Source organism: Cicer arietinum, chromosome 3 (assembly GCF_000331145.2).
Source record: "Cicer arietinum cultivar CDC Frontier isolate Library 1 chromosome 3, Cicar.CDCFrontier_v2.0, whole genome shotgun sequence".
Lineage (NCBI taxonomy): Eukaryota > Viridiplantae > Streptophyta > Magnoliopsida > Fabales > Fabaceae > Cicer > Cicer arietinum.
The window spans coordinates 74,539,288-74,560,367 of NC_021162.2; the positions used below are offsets into that span (position 1 = coordinate 74,539,288).

The 21,080-nt window shown below is 30.7% G+C and overlaps 2 protein-coding genes across 3 annotated transcripts; both read left to right on the forward strand.

The window, feature by feature from the left end:
• Positions 1 to 6,989: 6,989 nt before the first annotated feature.
• LOC101514664 (kinesin-like protein KIN-14G) lies at positions 6,990 to 14,341 on the forward strand. Its single transcript, XM_004494501.4, has 19 exons — positions 6,990 to 7,491; positions 7,729 to 7,895; positions 8,010 to 8,153; positions 8,499 to 8,747; positions 8,842 to 8,904; positions 9,024 to 9,092; positions 9,198 to 9,275; positions 9,389 to 9,619; positions 9,711 to 9,792; positions 9,878 to 9,973; positions 10,078 to 10,260; positions 10,351 to 10,457; positions 10,656 to 10,834; positions 10,945 to 11,106; positions 11,236 to 11,489; positions 11,587 to 11,750; positions 12,041 to 12,223; positions 12,629 to 13,104; positions 13,703 to 14,341. Exons 1-19 carry the CDS (start codon positions 7,359 to 7,361, stop codon positions 13,818 to 13,820), a joined length of 3,138 nt encoding a protein of 1,045 aa, XP_004494558.1. The 5' UTR covers positions 6,990 to 7,358; the 3' UTR covers positions 13,821 to 14,341.
• A 2,004-nt stretch (positions 14,342 to 16,345) lies between these two features.
• On the forward strand, positions 16,346 to 19,694 carry LOC101514991 (probable protein phosphatase 2C 5). 2 transcript variants are annotated; one of them, XM_004494502.4, is made up of 8 exons: positions 16,346 to 16,631; positions 16,944 to 17,181; positions 17,690 to 17,861; positions 17,939 to 18,156; positions 18,232 to 18,339; positions 18,445 to 18,570; positions 18,667 to 18,899; positions 19,068 to 19,694. In XM_004494502.4, exons 2-8 carry the CDS (start codon positions 16,972 to 16,974, stop codon positions 19,288 to 19,290), a joined length of 1,290 nt encoding a protein of 429 aa, XP_004494559.1. In that variant the 5' UTR covers positions 16,346 to 16,631; positions 16,944 to 16,971; the 3' UTR covers positions 19,291 to 19,694. The 2 variants fall into 2 exon arrangements, with proteins under 2 accessions (XP_004494559.1, XP_004494560.1); XM_004494503.4 differs by having other exon boundaries at positions 16,391 to 16,631; positions 16,919 to 17,181.
• Positions 19,695 to 21,080: the final 1,386 nt, after the last annotated feature.

The following is a 21,080-nucleotide window of genomic DNA, read 5'->3' on the forward strand; positions in this document are numbered from 1 at the left end:
TTCGTCGTCTATTTGATGTTCTCTCAACACCATCACCACCTCTATCACCACCTACAATATTGCGAATAATTTGGCCGAAAGCACCTCTCATCCTAGGCACTGCAACATATAAATATATAAATATTAAAAAAAATTATAAACAATAAAAAATCAATGTAACAATATATAAATAATATATTAATAATATATAAATGTAATAATATATAAATAATATGTCCAATTTGGTTTCAAAAAATTAAAAATAATATATAAACCTAAGTTTCGAACCTTTCCCATCCAAACCTTCGAAACTGGGTTTCGAACCTTTCCCAGATCCAAACCTTCGAAACTGGGTTTCGAACCTTTCCCAGATCCAAACTTTCGAAGCTTTGTTTCGGAACTTTCCCAGAACATTTCGAAAGTTTCCCCTGGCCTTGCATTTCGAAGATTTCATTTCAAGAAACTTTCGAAAGTTTCTTGTTTCGAAGGTTTCAAAATGTTCGAAGAATGCATTTCGGAGGTTTCAAATTCAAGGAAACTTTCGGAACTTTCTTCTGTTTCGAATCTAAATGCATTTCGAAAGTTTCAAAAACAGCAAATTTTCGAAAGGAAACTTACTTTTGCGTTTCGAATCTTTGAGATCTTCGAAGGTTAGGTTGATTCTGGATCGAATATTTGAAATGTTCGAATGATTTGGTGAAAAGTGTGGGTAAAATTTTTTTTTGGTTTTTATATATGTGACGGAGGGTAAAATTGTCTTTTAGGCATAACTGGGGGGTGGCAGGTCAAATTGGGGGGGTGCCTGGTACAAAACTCAAAGTTGAAAGGCCCATTATAGTTTTCAATTCATTTGTGCTGCCCTTAAAATGAATCCATTGCAGTTTGCATTTAATCCATAAGTAATGTATGTGTCTTTAGATGAATATAATTTATATACATAATTAGTATAAATTATTAAATTATTATAAATTGAATTAAGTTATTTAAAAATTAATTAAATCAATTTAAATAATAAATATAATTAACTTTAATCGAATATTTTTTATCATGTTAACCAAAAAAAAAATTGAATTTTGAAAGAAAAAATATATTTTTTTACAATTTCAAAGTTTGAATTATACAACATTTAAGATATTTTTTACATTTAAATTTGTATCAAGTGTTCTTGGAACACTGGTTAACATTTCGTAAATTTTTTTAATTAAAGATGTTTTTATATTTTTAAAATAATAAATATTTTTTTTTCTTCTTATACTAAACAATATATTAAATCTATTTATTTCTTTCTTCTTGCACTATCTCTCACTTATTTATACCTTCCTAACTTTTCTCTAGAACCGGAATTGATAACACCCTAAAGTTTCAAAATGAATAACGTATTATAAAATTGTTAATTATTTAAAGAATATACATAACCTATAATACCCATTTGTTCCATGAAGTCTAAGAAGAATTGTATACTTTTTGTAACCAAAAAAAAAAAATGATATAACCGAACCATGCAAAGTGAGCAGTGGCATCAGTGTTGAGCTGCTGGGTCAGTGGAGCCCACCAATAGAGAATTGGGCCGGCAAAGACAACTATTCGCGCCGGCAGCCTATGTTATTTGGGTCCACCTAAAACAACTACTGTTTTTCAGACCTTTTCCTTATAGCTGCTTTTATCCGAAGCTGTTAGGCTAGGTTCCGAACCCCGTGTTTAAAACATCGTATACACCTTGGACATTGGAGGGAAACATGCCTCTCCTGTTGTTTCTGTTTCTGTTTCTGTCTTGTGTGGCAAGAAAGCCCCTTGGTACTAATGTACTTTGTGAGAGATTGTTTTAAATAATAGAGGTTGTTTTAATATTTAATGATTTAGATTTTTTTTTAAATAATAGAGATTGTTTTATATTTATTTGTGTCATTGTAAAAATTACTTTTTAGAAAAATCAATTATAAAAAATATTGTTTTTATAGACTATTTATTTAGAACGAGTAAAGGGTAGCAACATAATTTTGAATGGGACTAATTACTGAGTGGATGTAAATGGCCAAAATTATGAGATGTGAGAGAATTTTTATGTGGTATAAGTGCTAATTCTAGTGATATATTAAAAAGTTATCAAAATCACTTAATTCTGTGACAATTTTGGACTTTTGTGTGCACAGTATATACTTTTATGGTTTAATTGCAGTTTTTGTCCTTCTATTTTAGCTGAATCGCGAAAGTAGTCTCTTCATTTTGTTTCTTCCTAGTTTTGGTTCCCCAAACAGAATTTTTGTCCAAAACTTGATGAAATTTTTTTTTTTTTTTTGTAGTTATTTAAGTCACACCATACCTCAAGATCTCATTTGCAATAATTGTACCTGAAATTTATGATCATAAATGGTGTAGTACAACTTTAAAAAAAAATGAAATTTTATAAGTTTTAGACCAAAATTCTGTTTTGGGGACCAAAACTGGGGAGAAACAAAATGGGGAGACTACTTTCGCGATTCAACTAAAATAGGGGGATCAAAACTGCAATTAAGCCTACTTTTATTATACTTAAATGTTTTTTTTTACTCAGTAAACTTAAATATAGAGATGATTTTTTATGATAGTATGTTCTTTAGAGTCATCCTCCATTGCAATTGTTGTGAATACTTTAATCGTTTGATCAATTAATAGAATAAAAATAAAAATGTCTAGCTAAATATTTATTCAATTTATTATCGTTAATTATCCACTTTGATCAATTAATAATTTTTTAATTAATTTAATTTCTTAATATTATAATTTTAAATTCTCTGTCGCATTTCATTGATATATATAAATCTTTTAAGTTTTTAAATTTATTTAAAATTTTTAAAAATTGAGTTAACTAAATTATCTTGCAATCTCTTATGATTCAAAACTCATCAATTAAAATATAAATTTTACGAAATATATATATATATATATATATATATATATATATATATATATATATATATATCTTTTTTTATAGATACTTAACTAATTGATTGAATTTTTTTGAGAAGGTCAAAATGATACATAATTCAAATAAGATGGATAACAATTGTTGCATTTGAGATAATACTTCAAATTGAGAGTTACGAGATTCATGTAAAAGAAAGACAAGTTAATGTGAACTAAAATTTACACTAGAATCATCATATTAGATCAATTTGTAAAAGTATAGATACTTAACTAATTGTTTGAAATCTTTTGAGAAGGTCAAAATGATACATAATTCAAATAAGAGGGGATAACAAGAGTAATAAAGTAAATAAATGAAAATATATATTTAATATTTTTGAAATCTTAGAAAATAATAATCAAAATTTTCAGAACACAATATTGTTCCAAAATATTTTTGTGTATCGATAAATTTAAACTAAGTTTATCAAAACACATTTATTCAAAAAAATATAAAATTTGAATTTTGTGGAACACAAATTGAAGGTTGCAGAATAGAATATTTTTTATTTTTTTATATTTTAAAAAGAAGATAAAATTGGTAGTTTAAATAAAATATATGGTAGAAGATAATAAAAGAAATATGAATTATAATTATTTTTTATACCAAACAAAGAAAAAAGTCATTTTACACTTTCAGATGGCTTATTTCAACTATTTTGCTTATCAATTTTTGTTTTTTGGAAAAATGGCATGTTTTTAGATTTTTTTAAAGAAAAAATACAAATAAAATAGAGTTTCTATTAAAATGAGTAGGAATATCATATTAGAGATACAATAAAACTTTATTTCAACCAATGAGGAAATTTAACGTGAAACTCTTTCTATCCAAATAATCGACAAAATGGATCAAATAAAATACACTAATTAAATTTGTAAAAAAAAAAAAAAAAAAAAAAAAAAAAAAAAAAAAAAAAAAAAAAAAAAAAAAAAAAAAAAAAAAAAAAAAACACATCATATGTAATCTATCACCTCTTCTCCAGTTCAAGAGTATTTCAAATAATTATTTATTACGTTAATTAAAATTATAAACTATATAAAAATTTAAAATCAAAATAACTATGCTTTGTTAACTTGAGTTTCCCACTCAAGAGGTATAAGAAAGTGTGAACACTTTCTCACATTTCAAAATCTTTAGACAATATATTCTAAATTTTTAAACGATGTCCATTTTCTTTTCAATATTATTCTTCAATTATTAAAAGAGGGACATAAATGATCTTTTAATTTTTTATATTTAATTCAGAATATTTTTTAAAAGAAAAATTAATATATTTTTAATTAAAAAATAGTTTTATATAAACAAAAACAACTTTTTTACAGGAGAGTTTTACATACAGGAACACATGTAGCATTATTTAATCAACATTAAAAATTTCAATTGATACTACCCAAAGATAAACTAATTAACATTTCATGAGTACTCACCTTATTCTAGTTTCATGCTCTACAAATAATGCACCAAACATTAATTCATTAAATTAAAAGCTGAATAAAAAACAAAAGGTCCATGGTGACCAAAATCATACGTTGATGCAAAGTACTCGTGCTATATAATTCCTTTTCACGACAAAAAAGTTGTGGGCTAGCTTTGGGCTTATTATAGTACAAATAAATGTTGAAGAACATTATAAGAAAAATCAAATCCCAGAAAGCGGAGAGTGCCGAAAGAACCCACATAGATCACCCTTATATACTATTAGATTCATTTTGACATGTCAATTTGATAAACATTCACGAATGATCCATACAATTAGATTATGTTGGGAAACCAACTTTAATGATTATATAGATGTTATTCTAACAATCTATACAATTGTTAAGGGAAATTGTGGGGAGAATATGGAAACTATCCATGTGAACAGTATTTTAGGTTCTTTTAATAGTGTAATGGTGCTAATCATGCATTTGGAGGGGGTGTACTTTGATGTTAGATTTTGTTTACTATGTCCAAGTTCTTTGAAGCCTAATGATGCAACATGTCCAATACTTTACAAGTAAAAGGAGCTGTAGTGTTTGCCAATTAAGTAGTGGTATATAGTTAGTTCATTCATATTATTTTATTTTATTAATAATAGGTATAGTTAGTATTATCTTGTACTTATCATAACAATGACTAAATCAATTAAGATGTCTAATGTATGAAATATAATCAGATCATGCTCATTAGACCATTTAACTGGAAGATGAACAATTTAATTTAGATGTCAAATTCAATTAAGATAAAGTGATAATATATGTTACCATTGTAGTCAAGATCAACGTATTACATGAAATCTGTACTGTGACTTATGTGATATAGAATTTGCTTGCTCAATTGGTAGAGTACCTAACAATAATTGCTAGATAATTCCGTGTAGCTCATGGATAACAGATTATTTAAAGAAAACAAATAAAACTGATCAATCATAATATTCACACCTAACCTTTTTTTTTTTTAATCTCAAATAAAGATAAAATAAAAGATTTGTAAAAAAAGTAAAAGTTTTATATTAAAATATAATGAATACTACAAAGGTATTTTAAAATTGATGGTATAATGTGTAAGTAGAATAATTTTTAATTGGACGACGGTATAAGTTATTTTATAGCATGCTCATTAAATCCTACAATAAATTGTGCTTTGGTGTTTTACAAAAAAAAAATGTCAATTTGAAGAATTATCAGGTAAATAATATATCTATAACAATATTTTAATAAAATCAAGCTTTCATTAAAGTGTAATCAAATATATTTATTTACTATTTTTTGTATATTTATTATAGAACAAAATAAATCCAAATCAAACGCAAAAGGTAAAAAATTCATTTCAATAAGCAATTATTAAATATATATTTTGACCGTTTACCAATTTTTTATTTATTATTTTGACCAGAAAAGATGCAAGTATAAAATTCAAACTTATTTTTAATTTTATTTTAAAATAAACTATTCCTTTTTTTAAAACTAAAATTCAGATCAACAAGATCACTAGAACCACCAATATCATAAACTTTTTATACAATTATAAGTGCATAGCCAACCAACTATCAGTGTTAACCCCTATCGGTGTTAATTTTATTCTTCTTATATATTTCTACATTCTACAAGTTTTATATTGACTGTGTCATAATTAAAATTAGAAGGAAAAAAGCTAGTAATTAAAACTATATATATGTATATATATTTTTTGTGAGACTGTATTTGCTTAATTTGTTACAAAAAATACTATATTTGTTTCCAGTACTAAATTGTCTCCAAAAAAAAAGAAAAATATATGAAATTGTTACTTCTATAATTAGGCTCTAGTTTCTCTTTCAAAGAGAAAATAGAACCACTTATATATTAAAAAAATACTTATTACTTGTTTCAGAAAAAAAATATCATTTGTTGTTTGACAATGATTTTTTGACATAATTGTTTGACAAAGTTATTCAATGTATTAAAAACAAGGAGCTTAATTGATCTAAATTTTCGTGTAAAATATTTTATACATTCATTTAATTACATCTTTATTATACTATAAATTTATTGACAATTTTTAAAAATCATAACATCAAGATACTATATAATTTAATTATGTGCAATTATTTTTATATTATCTTTGCATATCAACCAGAGGTACATTCTAAATAAAAACGTCAATTACGATGATAAAGAATATTTTTTAAAATATAAATTAACGTTCTCATCATTTTTATTATTAAAACAACAATATAATTAATATTAATTTAATGAATTAAGTTTTAAAATATACTTTTATTTTCTCTTATTTTTAAAGAATTATCATTGATGCAATAGCATTTAAAAAAAATTGAGTGGTTGATTTATACTTGTTCCAATGACTTTTAAACACTTAAAATCCATTGGAGCATCAAACAATATTCAATAATTTTTCAAAAGTATAATTAATATTTTTTATAATAAAAAGTATAATTAATATTTTCACTTCATCTAGTGTGTAATTTGTATATTGTACACCATCATCATTACATTACATTACAGTAAATTAAAATTAGAAGAAGATATTACCTTGATCACCCATTAAACTAAATATAAACCATCAAGTGATGACATAGCGAGAGGCTCGGAAGCAGGTTCGGTGTTAGCTTACGCCAATACATACAATAATATTATAGACAGAACCAAAAAAAAAAAAAAACCAGAGAACCGAAGGAAAGCGAGGGAAAGAACCAGAAAATTTTCAAAGCCTTTTTCTTTCTCTTTGCTTTCTTCATTTGTGCACCTTCTTCATCTTTAAGCTCTTCATTGAAAAAAAAAATTGAACTCTCTGTCTATATAAATATAACTTTTTTCCATTGTTATAGCTAAGAATTCTATGCCATTTTCCCAACGATTAAATCTTTTTATAGGAGACTTGGGTTTTTTCATTTTGGAACATAATTAGGAATTTGATTTCGATTCTGGGTCGTTTGTTAGTTCTTAAGACATAAATTATGTCAACCGAACAATATTTACCATTCTCGGTTGTTTCTGTCGTTGAAGATGTTATTCAACAACAACAACAACAACAACAAGGTGTACGGTTGAGCGAAGTCAAATTTGCTTCCAGAAAAGCCGAAGAAACTTGTATGTATTTGTCCCTTTTCTATTTTTTTGATTGAGATTTTGATTTTTAATTTCATGATATTCATCATTGTGTGATCAGTTCAAGTTTTTTGTGAATTTTATATTCATCATTATATTTAATTAATTAATGATCTCAAATTATTACCGGTGCCTGGTTGTGTCGGTCTGATGTTGCACAATTAATCGGTCGTAGATGATCCATACATAACTGAGATAGAGTTTGTATTTTTATTGTAGCTTTGAGAAGGTATGAAGCTGCTGGTTGGTTGCGAAAAACGGTTGGAGTTGTTGGAGGGAAAGATTTACCAGCTGAACCTTCTGAAGAAGATTTCAGAATTGGTTTGCGTAGTGGGATTATTCTCTGCAATGCTCTCAACAAAGTTCAACCTGGAGCAGTGGCTAAGGTATGCTTCTCATTTCACAAAAATATATGACTCTCTCTCTCTCTCTCTATATATATATATATATGTTCTATGACAATTATATATTGAACTTTGAACCTATATTTATGTTTTTAGGTGGTTGAAGGCCCTTCTGATTCTGTTCTTATTCCTGATGGAGCAGCATTGTCTGCTTTTCAATACTTCGAAAATGTAAGGAATTTTCTTGTAGCTGTGGAAGAAATGGGGCTTCCTACCTTTGAAGCTTCTGATTTGGAACAGGTGATTGCTTATTAACCAAACTTGAAATATTTTGTTAAGTAATTTGGTTTCATGGGATGGATTTACTAGATTTTTTTCGTCTTAACCCTTCGGTTATTAGGGGACAGGGCCCCTGGTAATTCGGAGTTCGGCCAGAAGGTAAGTAAAGCTGGCCAATGATTGTTCTGGTCATGGTTCGAATTTGGATACTTCTGATTGATTTGTCCTTAACTGAAACACATTAAACACTTGAGTTATGAACTTAGTAGATTGAAATCAATGTTTGTTTATCAATATTATTAATAATTTATTATAGATAATTGTGATTTTGCTTTAACATTTATTCTTTTTTCCACATGTTGTAAGGGAGGAAAATCTTCAAGAATAGTGAATTGTGTTTTGGCAATTAAGTCCTATGCTGAAGGGAAACTTGGAGGAAGAAGTGGATCATTCAAATTTGGTCCAAAACCACCTATTTCTGGGAAACCAATTTTGAGGAAAAACTCAGAACCATTCATGAAATCTTTATGGAGTATGTCCTTATTATGCGACAAAGATGGTTACATGAGTGGTAACCCTTCATACAATGATCCTGGACATGATAGACCTGAAGGGGTTAGAGAGAGCTTTATGTTTATAATATTTTTTTTTTTTGCCTAGATGGTAAGAACCATCTGTCTAATTAAGCTTCATGAATTGATATTTGCAGGGTTCCTTAAATTCATTAGTTCGCCAATATTTGTGTGACAAGAAGCCCGAGGAAATTCCCATTGTAAGGAGTATTTCTTCTTTAATAGATTCAGAAGCTTCTTTGAACTTATTTGAGACTTTTCATATCTCTTTGGCTTTGTAAGTCCTATATTAAAGACACGACATCTTTTTCTGCAACAGGTAGTGGAGTCTCTTCTTAACAAAGTTATGGAAGAGTTTGAGCGTCGCATGCAAACTCAACAAGAAACAGTATGCATCTCTATCTCTTTTAGTTTTGTTGAATCTAATGCTTTCATCCGGAGAGAAAAGTAATGAACTTTTCTGAACTTAATGATAAAATTTTAATAATTTCAGTTTAAAACAACTCAAGAAGATAAGGCAGTGTCTGAAACCGAACAACCAATTTCAAAAGATGCTTCTGTTGATGATGGGGTAAAATTTCACATTCCAGAAATACTACTTATCTTGCAAGTGCAACTGAAAATGTTTAGATTGGCCACCATCAACAATCTCAACCGCTTTTTTTTTGTATGAGGATTATAAAGATGGAAGAAAATGAAGATGGACAACAACAATTGCAAGACAAACAAGAGGAAGATGAAGATGGACAACAACAATTGCAAGACAAACAAGAGGAAGATGAAGATGGACAACAACACTTGCAAGACCAACAAGAGGAGTGCTATGATGAGGAATGCAATGGTGATGTTGAAAAATCAAGCAGCTTAAATTTGAAGCAGCAAAGTTTAGTACAACAACAAACTAAAAGTATCCAGGTAACTCATAGTAATAATATATCTGGAACTTGATATCGATGTTTGGGAAATGATGAGTTAAAGTGAAGAATTCGATATTATCATTCTTTAGGAAGTGAAAAATATTGTCCATCAAACGAAATCCGGGATGCAGTATCTGCAAAAGGAATATCAGAAGGATATGATCAACCTAAGTAAGTATAGTGACACAAAATAATCTACCAGTTTTTAAAGGAATATTATTTGTCTATTTAATCACTTGTTAGCTATACTTAATAGGTAAGCACATGCATAGTCTAGCTTCTGCTGCTTCGGGATATCATAAAGTTCTTGAAGAAAACCGCAAGTTATACAATCAAGTGCAGGATCTGAAAGGTAAACTCTAGTGGTGAAGAATCAATAGTCTATGCATAATTTTGCTGATAGGTTGTTTATGTTTCAAATGAGAGTAAATGGACAAACTTTTTTCATGTTGGTAGGAAATATTAGAGTGTACTGTCGAGTTCGACCGTTCTTGGGTGCACAACCAAGTCACCCTAGCGTTGTCAGCAGCGTGGAGGGAGGAAGTTTATCAATCATGATACCTCCCAATTCCAAATTGGGTAAAGAGGGAAAGAAGACATTTAACTTCAATAAAGCGTTTGGTTCTTCTTCAACACAAGGTTGGTCTTAGTTTGGATATTTTTTTCCTACTAAAACTGTTGCTAATAGGTATGTTTTCAGCATCACTGTTGTTTATGGTTTTCTTGCAGCGGAGGTTTTCTCAGATACACAGCCTCTGATTCGTTCTGTTCTCGACGGTTACAATGTCTGTATATTTGCATATGGCCAGACAGGATCAGGAAAAACTTACACTATGGTAAGTGGTTTGGGTAAGGCAATATTGTGTTTTAATTTTATAAGCCCCATAAAACCAAAATCAAAATCTACCAGATATAAGATTAATGTCAATCTACATAATTGATTTATTAAATAATCAAACACCTTGCTGCTCCTCTTTGTTTTGACTTGTGAGATTCATAATAACTTCATCGTTATTTGATATGAATTGATGCAGTCAGGACCAGACCATCTTGACGACGATACCATAGGTGTGAACTACCGTGCATTGGGAGATCTTTTCTTTCTCTCAGATCAGAGGAAAGACACCATTAGCTATGAAATCTCTGTTCAGATGCTTGAGATTTACAATGAGCAAGTCAGAGACCTACTAGCTCCAGAGGGTTCTACCAAAAGATATCCTTCTCTAATCTATCAATACTATAATATTAGTACTATATTATGTGAATGCCATGCTGAATTATTGTTTAGTTTATTCCTTGATGTAATCCTTAACACATACACACATTAGAAATCCGCAATAGTTCCCATAATGGCATCAACGTGCCAGACGCACACCTTGTTCCAGTTTCAACCACTTCCGATGTCATAACATTGATGAACTTGGGACATAAGAATCGCGCTGTTGGCTCTACTGCCATGAACGATCGTAGCAGTCGTTCTCACAGGTAATAACAACGACGTTGTTAGGTTTATTGTTAAGTACTTTTTTTTAATAATTTTGTGTGTAGTGATCACATTTATTTCGCCTTGGCTAACACACAGTGACCCTTGTAATGATCTGTATATAATTGCAGCTGTTTGACAGTTCATATTCAAGGGAAGAACTTGATATCAGGAAGCACAATTCGAGGTAGTATGCATCTCGTTGACCTTGCAGGAAGTGAGAGAGCAGATAAAACTGAGGCCACTGGAGATAGACTTAAGGAGGCTCAACATATCAACAAGTCACTTTCTGCATTAGGAGATGTAATTGCTTCCCTTGCACAGAAGAATGCACATGTTCCATATAGGAACAGCAAACTTACTCAGCTACTTCAAGATGCACTCGGTATGGTTTTCCTCTTAGCAATATTTCTTTGATTGCATTAGGATTTGTCACCTTTGTTAGCTGTTAAGGAACTTCTTTCTTTATGTATTTATATCAGGAGGGCAGGCCAAGACCCTCATGTTTGTTCATATTAGTCCGGAACCCGATGCTCTTGGAGAAACACTTAGTACACTTAAATTCGCCGAACGAGTCTCCACTGTTGAACTCGGAGCTGCGCGAATGAATAAAGATAACACAGAAGTGAAAGATCTTAAAGAACAGGTTCTAACCTTTTCTTTTATAAGCAAATGTTAGTAGTTAGCTTGTCAGAAGAAGGAGGAATTTATTAGCAGCAGAGATCGAATCATGAATCCCCTTTTCAATACTTAGTCCTTAGTTTAATAACTAAATACACTACACTTGACACTTCTAATCACATTTGACTATTTTAAAATGTAATGTAATAATGTTACTAAGTGAGAATACATTACAATATGATAGAAACTCTTTGCATGTTCATGTCATGCAATTTTTGTGTTAGAGTTTTTATAATGTTGTCTATGGCTTGTCAGATTGCTAGTCTGAAGGCAGCCTTAGCAAGGAAGGATGGAGAAGCAGAACACTTTCAACCATCTACCAATAGTGGCCATGAATTGCCAAAGTTGAAATCCCATGCATCTTCACCTCCCATACAACGTAGTTTGACATCTTCTGGAGGCCGTAAGCAGCCAAAAGATGATTCTAGTAGCATGATGGTAAACATGTTATTCTTTATAGCTCCTTAGTCCAAGAATTTTATTTAATAACATGTCAAAAACATGATATTATGTGATAATGTGAGTGAAATAATGAGATACTCGTGTCTGTTTGGATTGTGACTTATTTGAGCTTATTTACTTGCCTAAACCCTTGCGAGTCTATCTGAGAGAATTTATGTAAACAACTTATATATCATGTTCATAAGGAGTTTATAACTTATTTTCATAAGTTCTCTACAATAGCTTATAATTTTATATGAAAATATTTTGACTTTATTTTATCATTTGTTATAGAAATAGATTATACATAAGTACTTATATGGTAACTGCTTTTACTATAAGTATTTAATTAAATTGTTTATCCAAACATATGTAAAGTTTTGTCAATAATTTTGCATGTAGGGCCAGAAAAAGGGTGCATCAAAGCTGAAAAGAAGAAGCCTAGATCTTCATGACATGTATAGGCATTCACCGCCATGGCCACAAGTTAACAACAATAATGGAGTAAATGGAAAAGACGATGATAAAGAATCAGTTTCTGGTGAATGGGCTGGTAAGATTAGAATGAACAGGAATGACAGTTTAACTAGTGATGATAGCTTAGTTGGACAATGGGAAGCAGAAAGTAAACAGTTCTCTCCATTGCAAAGTCCAAGTTCTCTTTCAGAAAATTCAAAGTTAGGTTTGGAACCCGGGTTTGAAATTACCACAATGACCACAGATGAATCTGATGAACTTGAAATTGCAACCAGTGATTCTTCTGAATCAGACATGAATTGGTTAATACAGGCACCTAAACCAACCACACTTTCAAATGGATTAGGCTCTAAAGCAAAGAAAACTATTAATCCCAGAACAACAAAGATCCCAGAAGTCAGGTAATTAGTTCATATTAATTACACAAAAGTTTAAAGACTATGGACTCACATGTAAAACATTTTTAACGAAAAATGATATTTTGACACACAAATTTGACAATAAAATTTGAATGGTTAATGAATATAACAAGGTGGTAGCAATTCATTAATCATCCACAAAACATGATTAACAATAGTTTTTAGGTCTTCAAATATATATGATATCTATTAACTACGATTTGCGTTCAAATATACACATGAAAATTGTGGTTAATGACGTTTAAAATCGTTGTTAATTGTGTTCAATTGATGGTTAATGAGTTACGACACTTTGTTATAGCTATTAACCATCCACTGAAGATAATTAACCATGTATTTGAACTGCATTAACTATCTATATTGCCGTCAGTTTTTGTGTCAAAATAACATAGTTCTTTTTACATTGTAATCTAATCGGATCTCACTATGATAGTTTTAAGATGATTCATCTAATCCGATGGGATGATTGTGTAAAAAGTTTTACAACGTAAATGAATGATTTTCAAACTCATTGCACAATCAAAATTTATGTTGCATGCGTTTGCCAAAGGTATTAACATTGTCCATTCTATGGAAATAGGAGTATGATTCCATCATTAATTCCAACTCCATCAAAGAAACAACCCACCCCAGTTATTCAATCAAGAAAGCTTCCAGGATCTATTGAAGTAAAGAGGAGGACTGGGAATGCAAAGTGAGAGACAAAAAGGCTTTATTTTCTTCATCTGGTGCTTTTAATGGTTTTATTTTTTCCGGCTAAACTACAATTTTGATGATTTTAATACACTTAAAACATTAATTTGCTTCTTTGAAGATTTATGACACTAAATTTAAGCAATTTGAGATGACATTTAAACAATTCAAATTGATCAATGAAAAGTTCTTTTAATGTCATGAATTTTCAAAAGAACAAATCGATGTAAGGTGTATGCCGGAAGGACAAAAGTTAGAGTTGGATAATGATTTTCTCTTTTTGTATTCTTTAAAGTGATTACAATGTAAAGCGAAAAAATCAACCTATTGTAAAACTGTTTGGGTTGAACCTTGTTGGTTATTGTGACATGATATTGGCACCCTGTTTGTAGTCATGTGAGTGCTCCTATTACTATAATTTTTACTTGTAAGATATTGTATTCATTTGCCTGTAATATGCAACATTACGTGAAGTTCATTTGTAAGGAAGTTTATAAAATAGTGTGAAAAAGGAAAATTAGATTTATATTTGTGTGTATCCATGGCTGGACTTGAAATTCATTTAGTATGATAAGTCTAAAAGATCGAACTATGTAGGGTAAACAAATCAAAGTTACCTTCAACAAACTACAAAAACAAGAATTTTGATTATACACATATCGATTTAATTTTAAAATCATTATAAATTTTTGACTTTTTTATCATAACTAATTAAATTAAAAGTTATAGTGTAAACTTTTTTACACGTAATTAAACTCTACAAATATATATGAAACCAAATGTTCCACAATACTAACACTAAGTTGGTATGTATGAGTAAAACAAGAGTTGTGATTATGCTGTCTTATGCAATCCATAGTACTCCGTTTTATTTTCTATTTTTTGGTAGAACTTTTTGTTTTCTATCACTAATGACTAAAGTAATTTAAAATTAACTAGATAGGTGGAGGAAAAAATGACCAAATTTTAGTTTTAGTTATTTCTCGATCACAATTTTGTTTTCCTCTTTAAGAGTTCATGCGTTCTCCAAATTCCGTTGTTGCACTGCTTTTTTTAGATCAAAATCTAATTTATCTTTCAGTAAGGACAGTAGATGCAACAATATTTTTTAGATTTTGATTTTTTTAAAATGATAATAAGCAAATAAAATTGATCAAAGTATTTGGGCACATACTTCTATCTTTTTACTGCGACATTTTAAAAGTTTTTTATAGTTTAGACTAATTTTTTAATTTGTTTATAAATTTTGGATCAAAATTGAATTTTAATTTTAATATTTGCATATTGACATCTGCTCGTTTTGTAGCATATAACTTGAGTTCTTGATATCGAATTCACGCATGCGCGAACAGATGTTGGAAAGCTAAAAATCAGAACTATAACTTTTATGTTGGAACAAAAGGCCAATGCCGAACTTTAATGAGTTTAAACTACAAATTACGTGAGGTGAACTTTTTGTAATAATTTTAAATAGCAAATTACTTGTTTTAAAGTCAAAAAAAGAGTACCATATATTTGGAGTTTTCTTCTTTTTAGACATACACTCTTTTTCGGATTTAAAAATAGATAAATAATTGTTTCTTTTTTTCTTATTTTCATGGAATGCTAATTTTCTCATAGTAATACACTATTTCATCAAGACCTTGAAGTTTATTTTATAATGTTAATTTCAGGTTATGATTCTATTTCTCTTTATTCAATTATATTGTTGTTCTGATTGCTTAATGCGAATCTCAATAAGATAATAAAATTAGTTTGTCATAATTCTTTTTCTAAATTAAATAAATTGTAGTTTTTCAATGTTTAATCGTTAACTTTAATATATCGATTATTGTTATGATTAATTCAATTAAATAAAGAGAATTCACATAGAGTTGACTACATTTGTTTGATCAATTCTATAGTCATATATAAATAGAGTCAAGAATTTAAAAATTAAATCCGTTGATCGAATTTGGTCTGAAACTCTCAATTAGTGGATTAATCGTTTTTTCAATTTGTCCAAACCTAAATTCGAAATCCCTTTTCCTTTTAATTTCGCTGATTCTCAATTATGTTAATACAATCAAAAGCCCTCAAGTGACAGAAAATCTTTTAAAAATCATAATAAATCACATTGACAAATCGTAATAAATCACATTAATAAATCGTAATAAATGAGTTTTAATTCATTCATGTAAATAGATCAATTGACAATTAAATGATTGAATACAAATGACTAATAGACTCTAATTAAAAGCAAATTGTTTAAGAAAATTTGTGATTAATTTCTTACCATATTTTACTTACCTAATCTGACTTTAATTTTTTGCCATATTTTTCTTACCTAGAATCTGACTTTAATTTCTTGCCATATATTACTTGCGTAGGAATTTTAATTGTAAAAAAGAAGAACAAAAATAATATATATTTTGATTTCATTAATTTTATTGGGGTAAAAATTTCATTTATTCTTTACAAATTAGAAATCCCTAAAAAATTAATTTTGAATAACGATTGGGATAAAAAGTGAAATTATGAAGATTCCTGTACCCAAAACCAAAAGGATCCCTTTTTGCCCACCCTTTCTGTTTGTATGAGAGAGTCTTTTTGTACCAATCAAATTACAGTCACACACACAAAAGCTCTCTTCTTCTCTAAATCGTTGAATCCCACTCTAACTCTCCCTTTCTAGGGTTTATCGCCATTCCATCTCACCATCTCTTCCTCCAAATTTCCTCTCCCAAACTTCCACAATCGAAGCTCTACGACCTATGTCTTTTGCCGATGTACAATGCACTTGAATCTGCATCCCCGATCTACCGCATTTTCCACCTGTTAGTATATCTTTTCGCATAATTGATGGTGCTAATGTTATTAGATTTTGAATTTTTACTTCCACAGATTTCGTTTTTTAATACAATAAACTTTGGTTCGTTTTCTCGGTTTTCGTGAAACTTTGGATTTTTTTTGTTTTTCTTCTCTGTAATGCACATTATTAATTATGCTTCCACGATCCGTTTTATGCTTATTTCTCTGTGAATAGATCTTTAATTTGAAAATAGGTAAAGTCTCTTGGATTTTTGGTTTTTTCATATATGTTGGAATTCATTTGGATGATTAGGTACTGGTTTTCAATGTGGTTGTAGAAATGTTGAATTCTGAAGTAAGATTTAGATGAGTAAGCGTGAATTGTCAAGGATGAAGTCACCGCCGGTTCCATTGGCCACTCTGATTGGCCGTGAGCTTCGTAACAAAAAAGTTGAAAAACCTTTCGTAAAGTATGGACAAGCTGGATTGGCTAAGAAAGGAGAAGATTACTTTCTGATCAAAACAGATTGCCACAGGGTTGCTGGGGATCCATCAACTGCATTTTCTGTCTTTGCGGTATTATTTATTTTCTGGTTTACTTCCTGTATTTATTTGAGTTGAGCAATTTAGTTTTAGGTCTTGTTTGGATAAACAACTATTAAGAGCTTATATGTAACCACTTATGTATAAGCTATTCTATAACAAAAGATAAAATAAAGTCAAACATCTTTTCATATAAGCTGTGAGCTGTTTTTATATGTTATCTTGGCGTGCTTATGAAAATAAGCTGAAAACATCATATGGACATGTCATAAGCTGCTTTCATAAACTCTCCCAAATAGCCTCTCAAATGCTTTGCCAGTAGATAAGCTCAAATAAGCTAATCCAAGCACGTCTTTAGGCTTTAGCTAAATTGAAGGAAGAAATATTTGTATTTTAGGGAATTGAATCATTGAATGTATTGAAGAGAACTTTGTTACTTGGGGATAGTAGATACAAAATGGGAATTGAAGCATATTATTTCTCTTTTCTTCACATTTATAAGCAATGGTTGTGATATCCACAAGGAATTTTTTATTGGCAGATTTTTGATGGGCATAACGGTATATCAGCTGCTATTTATGCGAAGGAAAACTTGCTAAATAATGTTTTGAGTGCAATACCGCAAGATATCAGCAGGGATGCATGGCTGCAGGCCCTTCCCCGTGCTCTAGTTGTTGGTTTTGTGAAGACTGACACGGAGTTTCAGCAGAAGGGTACTTATAAAACCTTGTTTGCTTGCTTCATGGGTCTTTTGTGCACTCTGTTGCTAACATCTTAATTTCATCTGCAGGGGAAACATCTGGAACAACAGCTACAATTGTTCTGGTTGATGGATGGACTGTCACTGTTGCATCTGTTGGGGATTCCCGTTGCATATTAAATACTCAGGGAGGTGTAGTTTCTCTCCTGACAGTTGATCACAGACTGGAAGAGAATGAAGAAGAGAGGGAGCGTGTTACTGCCAGTGGTGGTGAAGTAGGAAGACTCAATGTATTTGGGGGCAATGCGGTATGTAGTCATTTTTTCCCTTCCAGTAACAGTTACTTAAACTCGACTGATTTTGGTTGGCAAATATGTTTGTAGGTAGGGCCTCTTCGCTGCTGGCCTGGGGGATTGTGCCTATCTAGATCAATAGGAGACACAGATGTGGGAGAATATATTGTGCCAATACCACATGTTAAGCAAGTGAAAGTGAGCTGTTTTCATTATTACGTTCTTTGTTTAGTGACTCTTATCTATGGAAGCATTCAGTTCCAAGTTACAATTCTCACAAACATCTGTCTGTTGTTTCCTCAGCTTTCAAATGCAGGTGGAAGGCTTATTATAGCCTCTGATGGTATTTGGGACACTTTATCTAATGATATGGCCGCCATGTCATGTCGGGGTCTACCTGCAGAGCTTGCTGCAAAGCTAGTTGTTAAGGTGAGGTGATGATTGATTAGGCATTCTTCTCACATTCAGGAATGAATGTCTGGTTATCTTATTTACCAAATGCTTTGTTCTTTTCTTTTCTCCCAGGAAGCTCTAAGATCTAGAGGCCTGAAGGATGATACAACCTGCCTTGTTGTAGATATTATTCCTTCTGACCTCCCTGTATTACCACCAACTCCAAGAAAGAAACAAAATATGCTAACCACGCTTCTTTTTGGAAAGAAATCTGATAACTCTTCAAACAAAGCTACCAGCAAGCTTTCTGCAGTTGGTGTTGTAGAGGAGTTATTTGAAGAGGGTTCTGCAATGCTTATAGAAAGGTAAGTTACGGAACCCAGCTAAATTCGTATTTGCAATGTTATATCTTGAAGTGGTGGTTTAGCAACTTGTCTTAACCGGCTAGTGATTGGAATGAAATAATTTCTTTTTCCATTTGGGTGTATATGCGCTTACAATTCTTAAGTCTTCTATTTTTCTTAAAACTGCAGGCTTGGTAAGGATTTTCCATTTAATAAGAATTCTGAGATTTTTCGCTGTGCGATTTGCCAAGTGGATCAACCCCCTGGCAATGGTCTATCAGTGAACTCTGGACCTTTCTTTTCTCCAGCATCTAAGCCATGGGAAGGCCCATTTCTCTGCACTAACTGTCGGAAGAAAAAAGATGCCATGGAAGGAAAGAGGCCCAGTAGACCTACCGTTACAGCACAATAATGATCTAATATTATGGTTTCATAGTAAATATTTGTAGATGTGCAAGAAATGAGGTTAATATTATGAAATGAGCACAGTAATGATCTAATATTATGGTTTCTTGCACATCTATGACATCTATGAGCTTGCTTGATTTACATTTTCGGGGGGGATTGTCATAGATGTGCAAGAAATGAGGTTAAGATAGGTCTAGTAAGCGACTAAGTGTTGTGAAAGTTATTTCAAGTTTGATTCTGGCTTGTGCTCAGCTGTTGGACTGACTTATAGAACAAAATGGTGTCTAGTAGATAGGTGATTTGTGCTAAAAGCTAACGGCTGATATTTGTAAGTAAACTGAAGCTATGGTTACCTCTCCCTTTTGAGAGTTTCAATGGTACAGTACAGTCGCATCTGTATCTTCTAAATTTGCTGATGGATCATGGAAGTCTAAAACAACGTCTGAAGATCAGGATTTTGTGATCCCTGTTAACTCCCCTCCCCCACCCTAAGCAAAAAACTTTATTAGGTAAGTTTGGTCATATGAATCAAAATTGTCATGAGTTATTAAGCAAACAGCTGTTAAATTAAATTAAACTAGTAATGCTTTATATCATGAATAATTTGAATTCAGTATAGCCTGCAAGTGCAATAAATAAACTCTAAGCAGAATATAAAGCAAACACATTATTAATTTATGTGATAATTGGAAAGTGGAAACAACAAATATAATGAGAACAATGAATGACAATAAACATGAAAGCATCAAGTATCCATGAATATAATAAGTTTAAAAAACTCGATTCACTAAACATCCAAACAACACATTAACAATATTATATGCAACAAATTTGTTTGCTTTGACATGGTTAAACAAAATGAATAAAAATTAATATTGAGATAAAAGACTACAGAGGTGAAATAGCATCAGTTCTATAGAGGAAGATATCTCAATTAGGTTGGCACCTCAACCTGTATTCATAGTTTGCGGCACTTCATAAATTCATTGAATATATAAATTCATAGTTTGCCCACTCTTTTTTCAAAGATTTCCATTTGTTTTCAAAAGTCTCACTAAATCTAGTTGTAATTCTATGAATCTCATCTCTTGGTGTCAGCAAACTGATCCGGTGTCGAATAAAATTTCAATATCCTTCGTACCAATTGACTTCACTTTTATAGTATTTGACTTCTTCTCCAAAATCTTGAAATCAAGAGGGTGTTTCAAAGTCCCTATCTCTTCCTACCAACATCTTTTCAAGATCACCCAACAATGCATCTTCTTCCAATGTTCCATCGGTTTATTTTTCTTCCCTATCAACTCTTTTACACCATCATTCTTCTAACAACATTCTTGGTCATTTTAGTATCCTTATCCTTTGACTCTTCTGTAGAAATCTTTTTGTTATCTTTACCAAAAGATTTCTTGATATTTTCTTCAACAATTATTGTCCTTTGGAGAAACTTCCATGTGGTTGTTATCAACTATCAACCAAAACATTTTCCTTTTGTTGAGAAACACTTCCATGTGGTTGTTATCAACCAAAACATTTTCCTTTTGTTGAGAAACATTTGTTGAATCTTTGGCATCAAGCCAATAACATGTAACAATTGGCTTTGGCTTTTGAGTATGTTCCATTTTCATTCGCATATTGTCACCTTGAATATGATCATCTTGAAGTGATCTATGTTTTGGATAAGAAAGTTTTATTATCAATCTCTTACGAGGTTGAATATCCAATGAAGCATGAGTGAACAATATTTAAGAAACATGCTTTGATTTGAACTATTGATACTAAAAAGAAAAGGAATTA

What these genes read in the sequence shown, in the direction of transcription:
- LOC101514664 (XM_004494501.4), top strand. Translation starts at nt 7,359, where the DNA reads ATGTCAACCGAACAATATTTACCATTCTCGGTTGTTTCTGTCGTTGAA. An exon ending in TGCAAACTCAACAAGAAACA is followed by an intron (nt 9,093 to 9,197) that starts GTATGCATCTCT and finishes TAATAATTTCAG; the next exon opens with TTTAAAACAACTCAAGAAGA. An exon ending in CAGGAAAAACTTACACTATG is followed by an intron (nt 10,458 to 10,655) that starts GTAAGTGGTTTG and finishes GAATTGATGCAG; the next exon opens with TCAGGACCAGACCATCTTGA.
- LOC101514991 (XM_004494502.4), top strand. Translation starts at nt 16,972, where the DNA reads ATGAGTAAGCGTGAATTGTCAAGGATGAAGTCACCGCCGGTTCCATTG. An exon ending in CTGCATTTTCTGTCTTTGCG is followed by an intron (nt 17,182 to 17,689) that starts GTATTATTTATT and finishes TTTTATTGGCAG; the next exon opens with ATTTTTGATGGGCATAACGG. An exon ending in ATGTATTTGGGGGCAATGCG is followed by an intron (nt 18,157 to 18,231) that starts GTATGTAGTCAT and finishes ATATGTTTGTAG; the next exon opens with GTAGGGCCTCTTCGCTGCTG.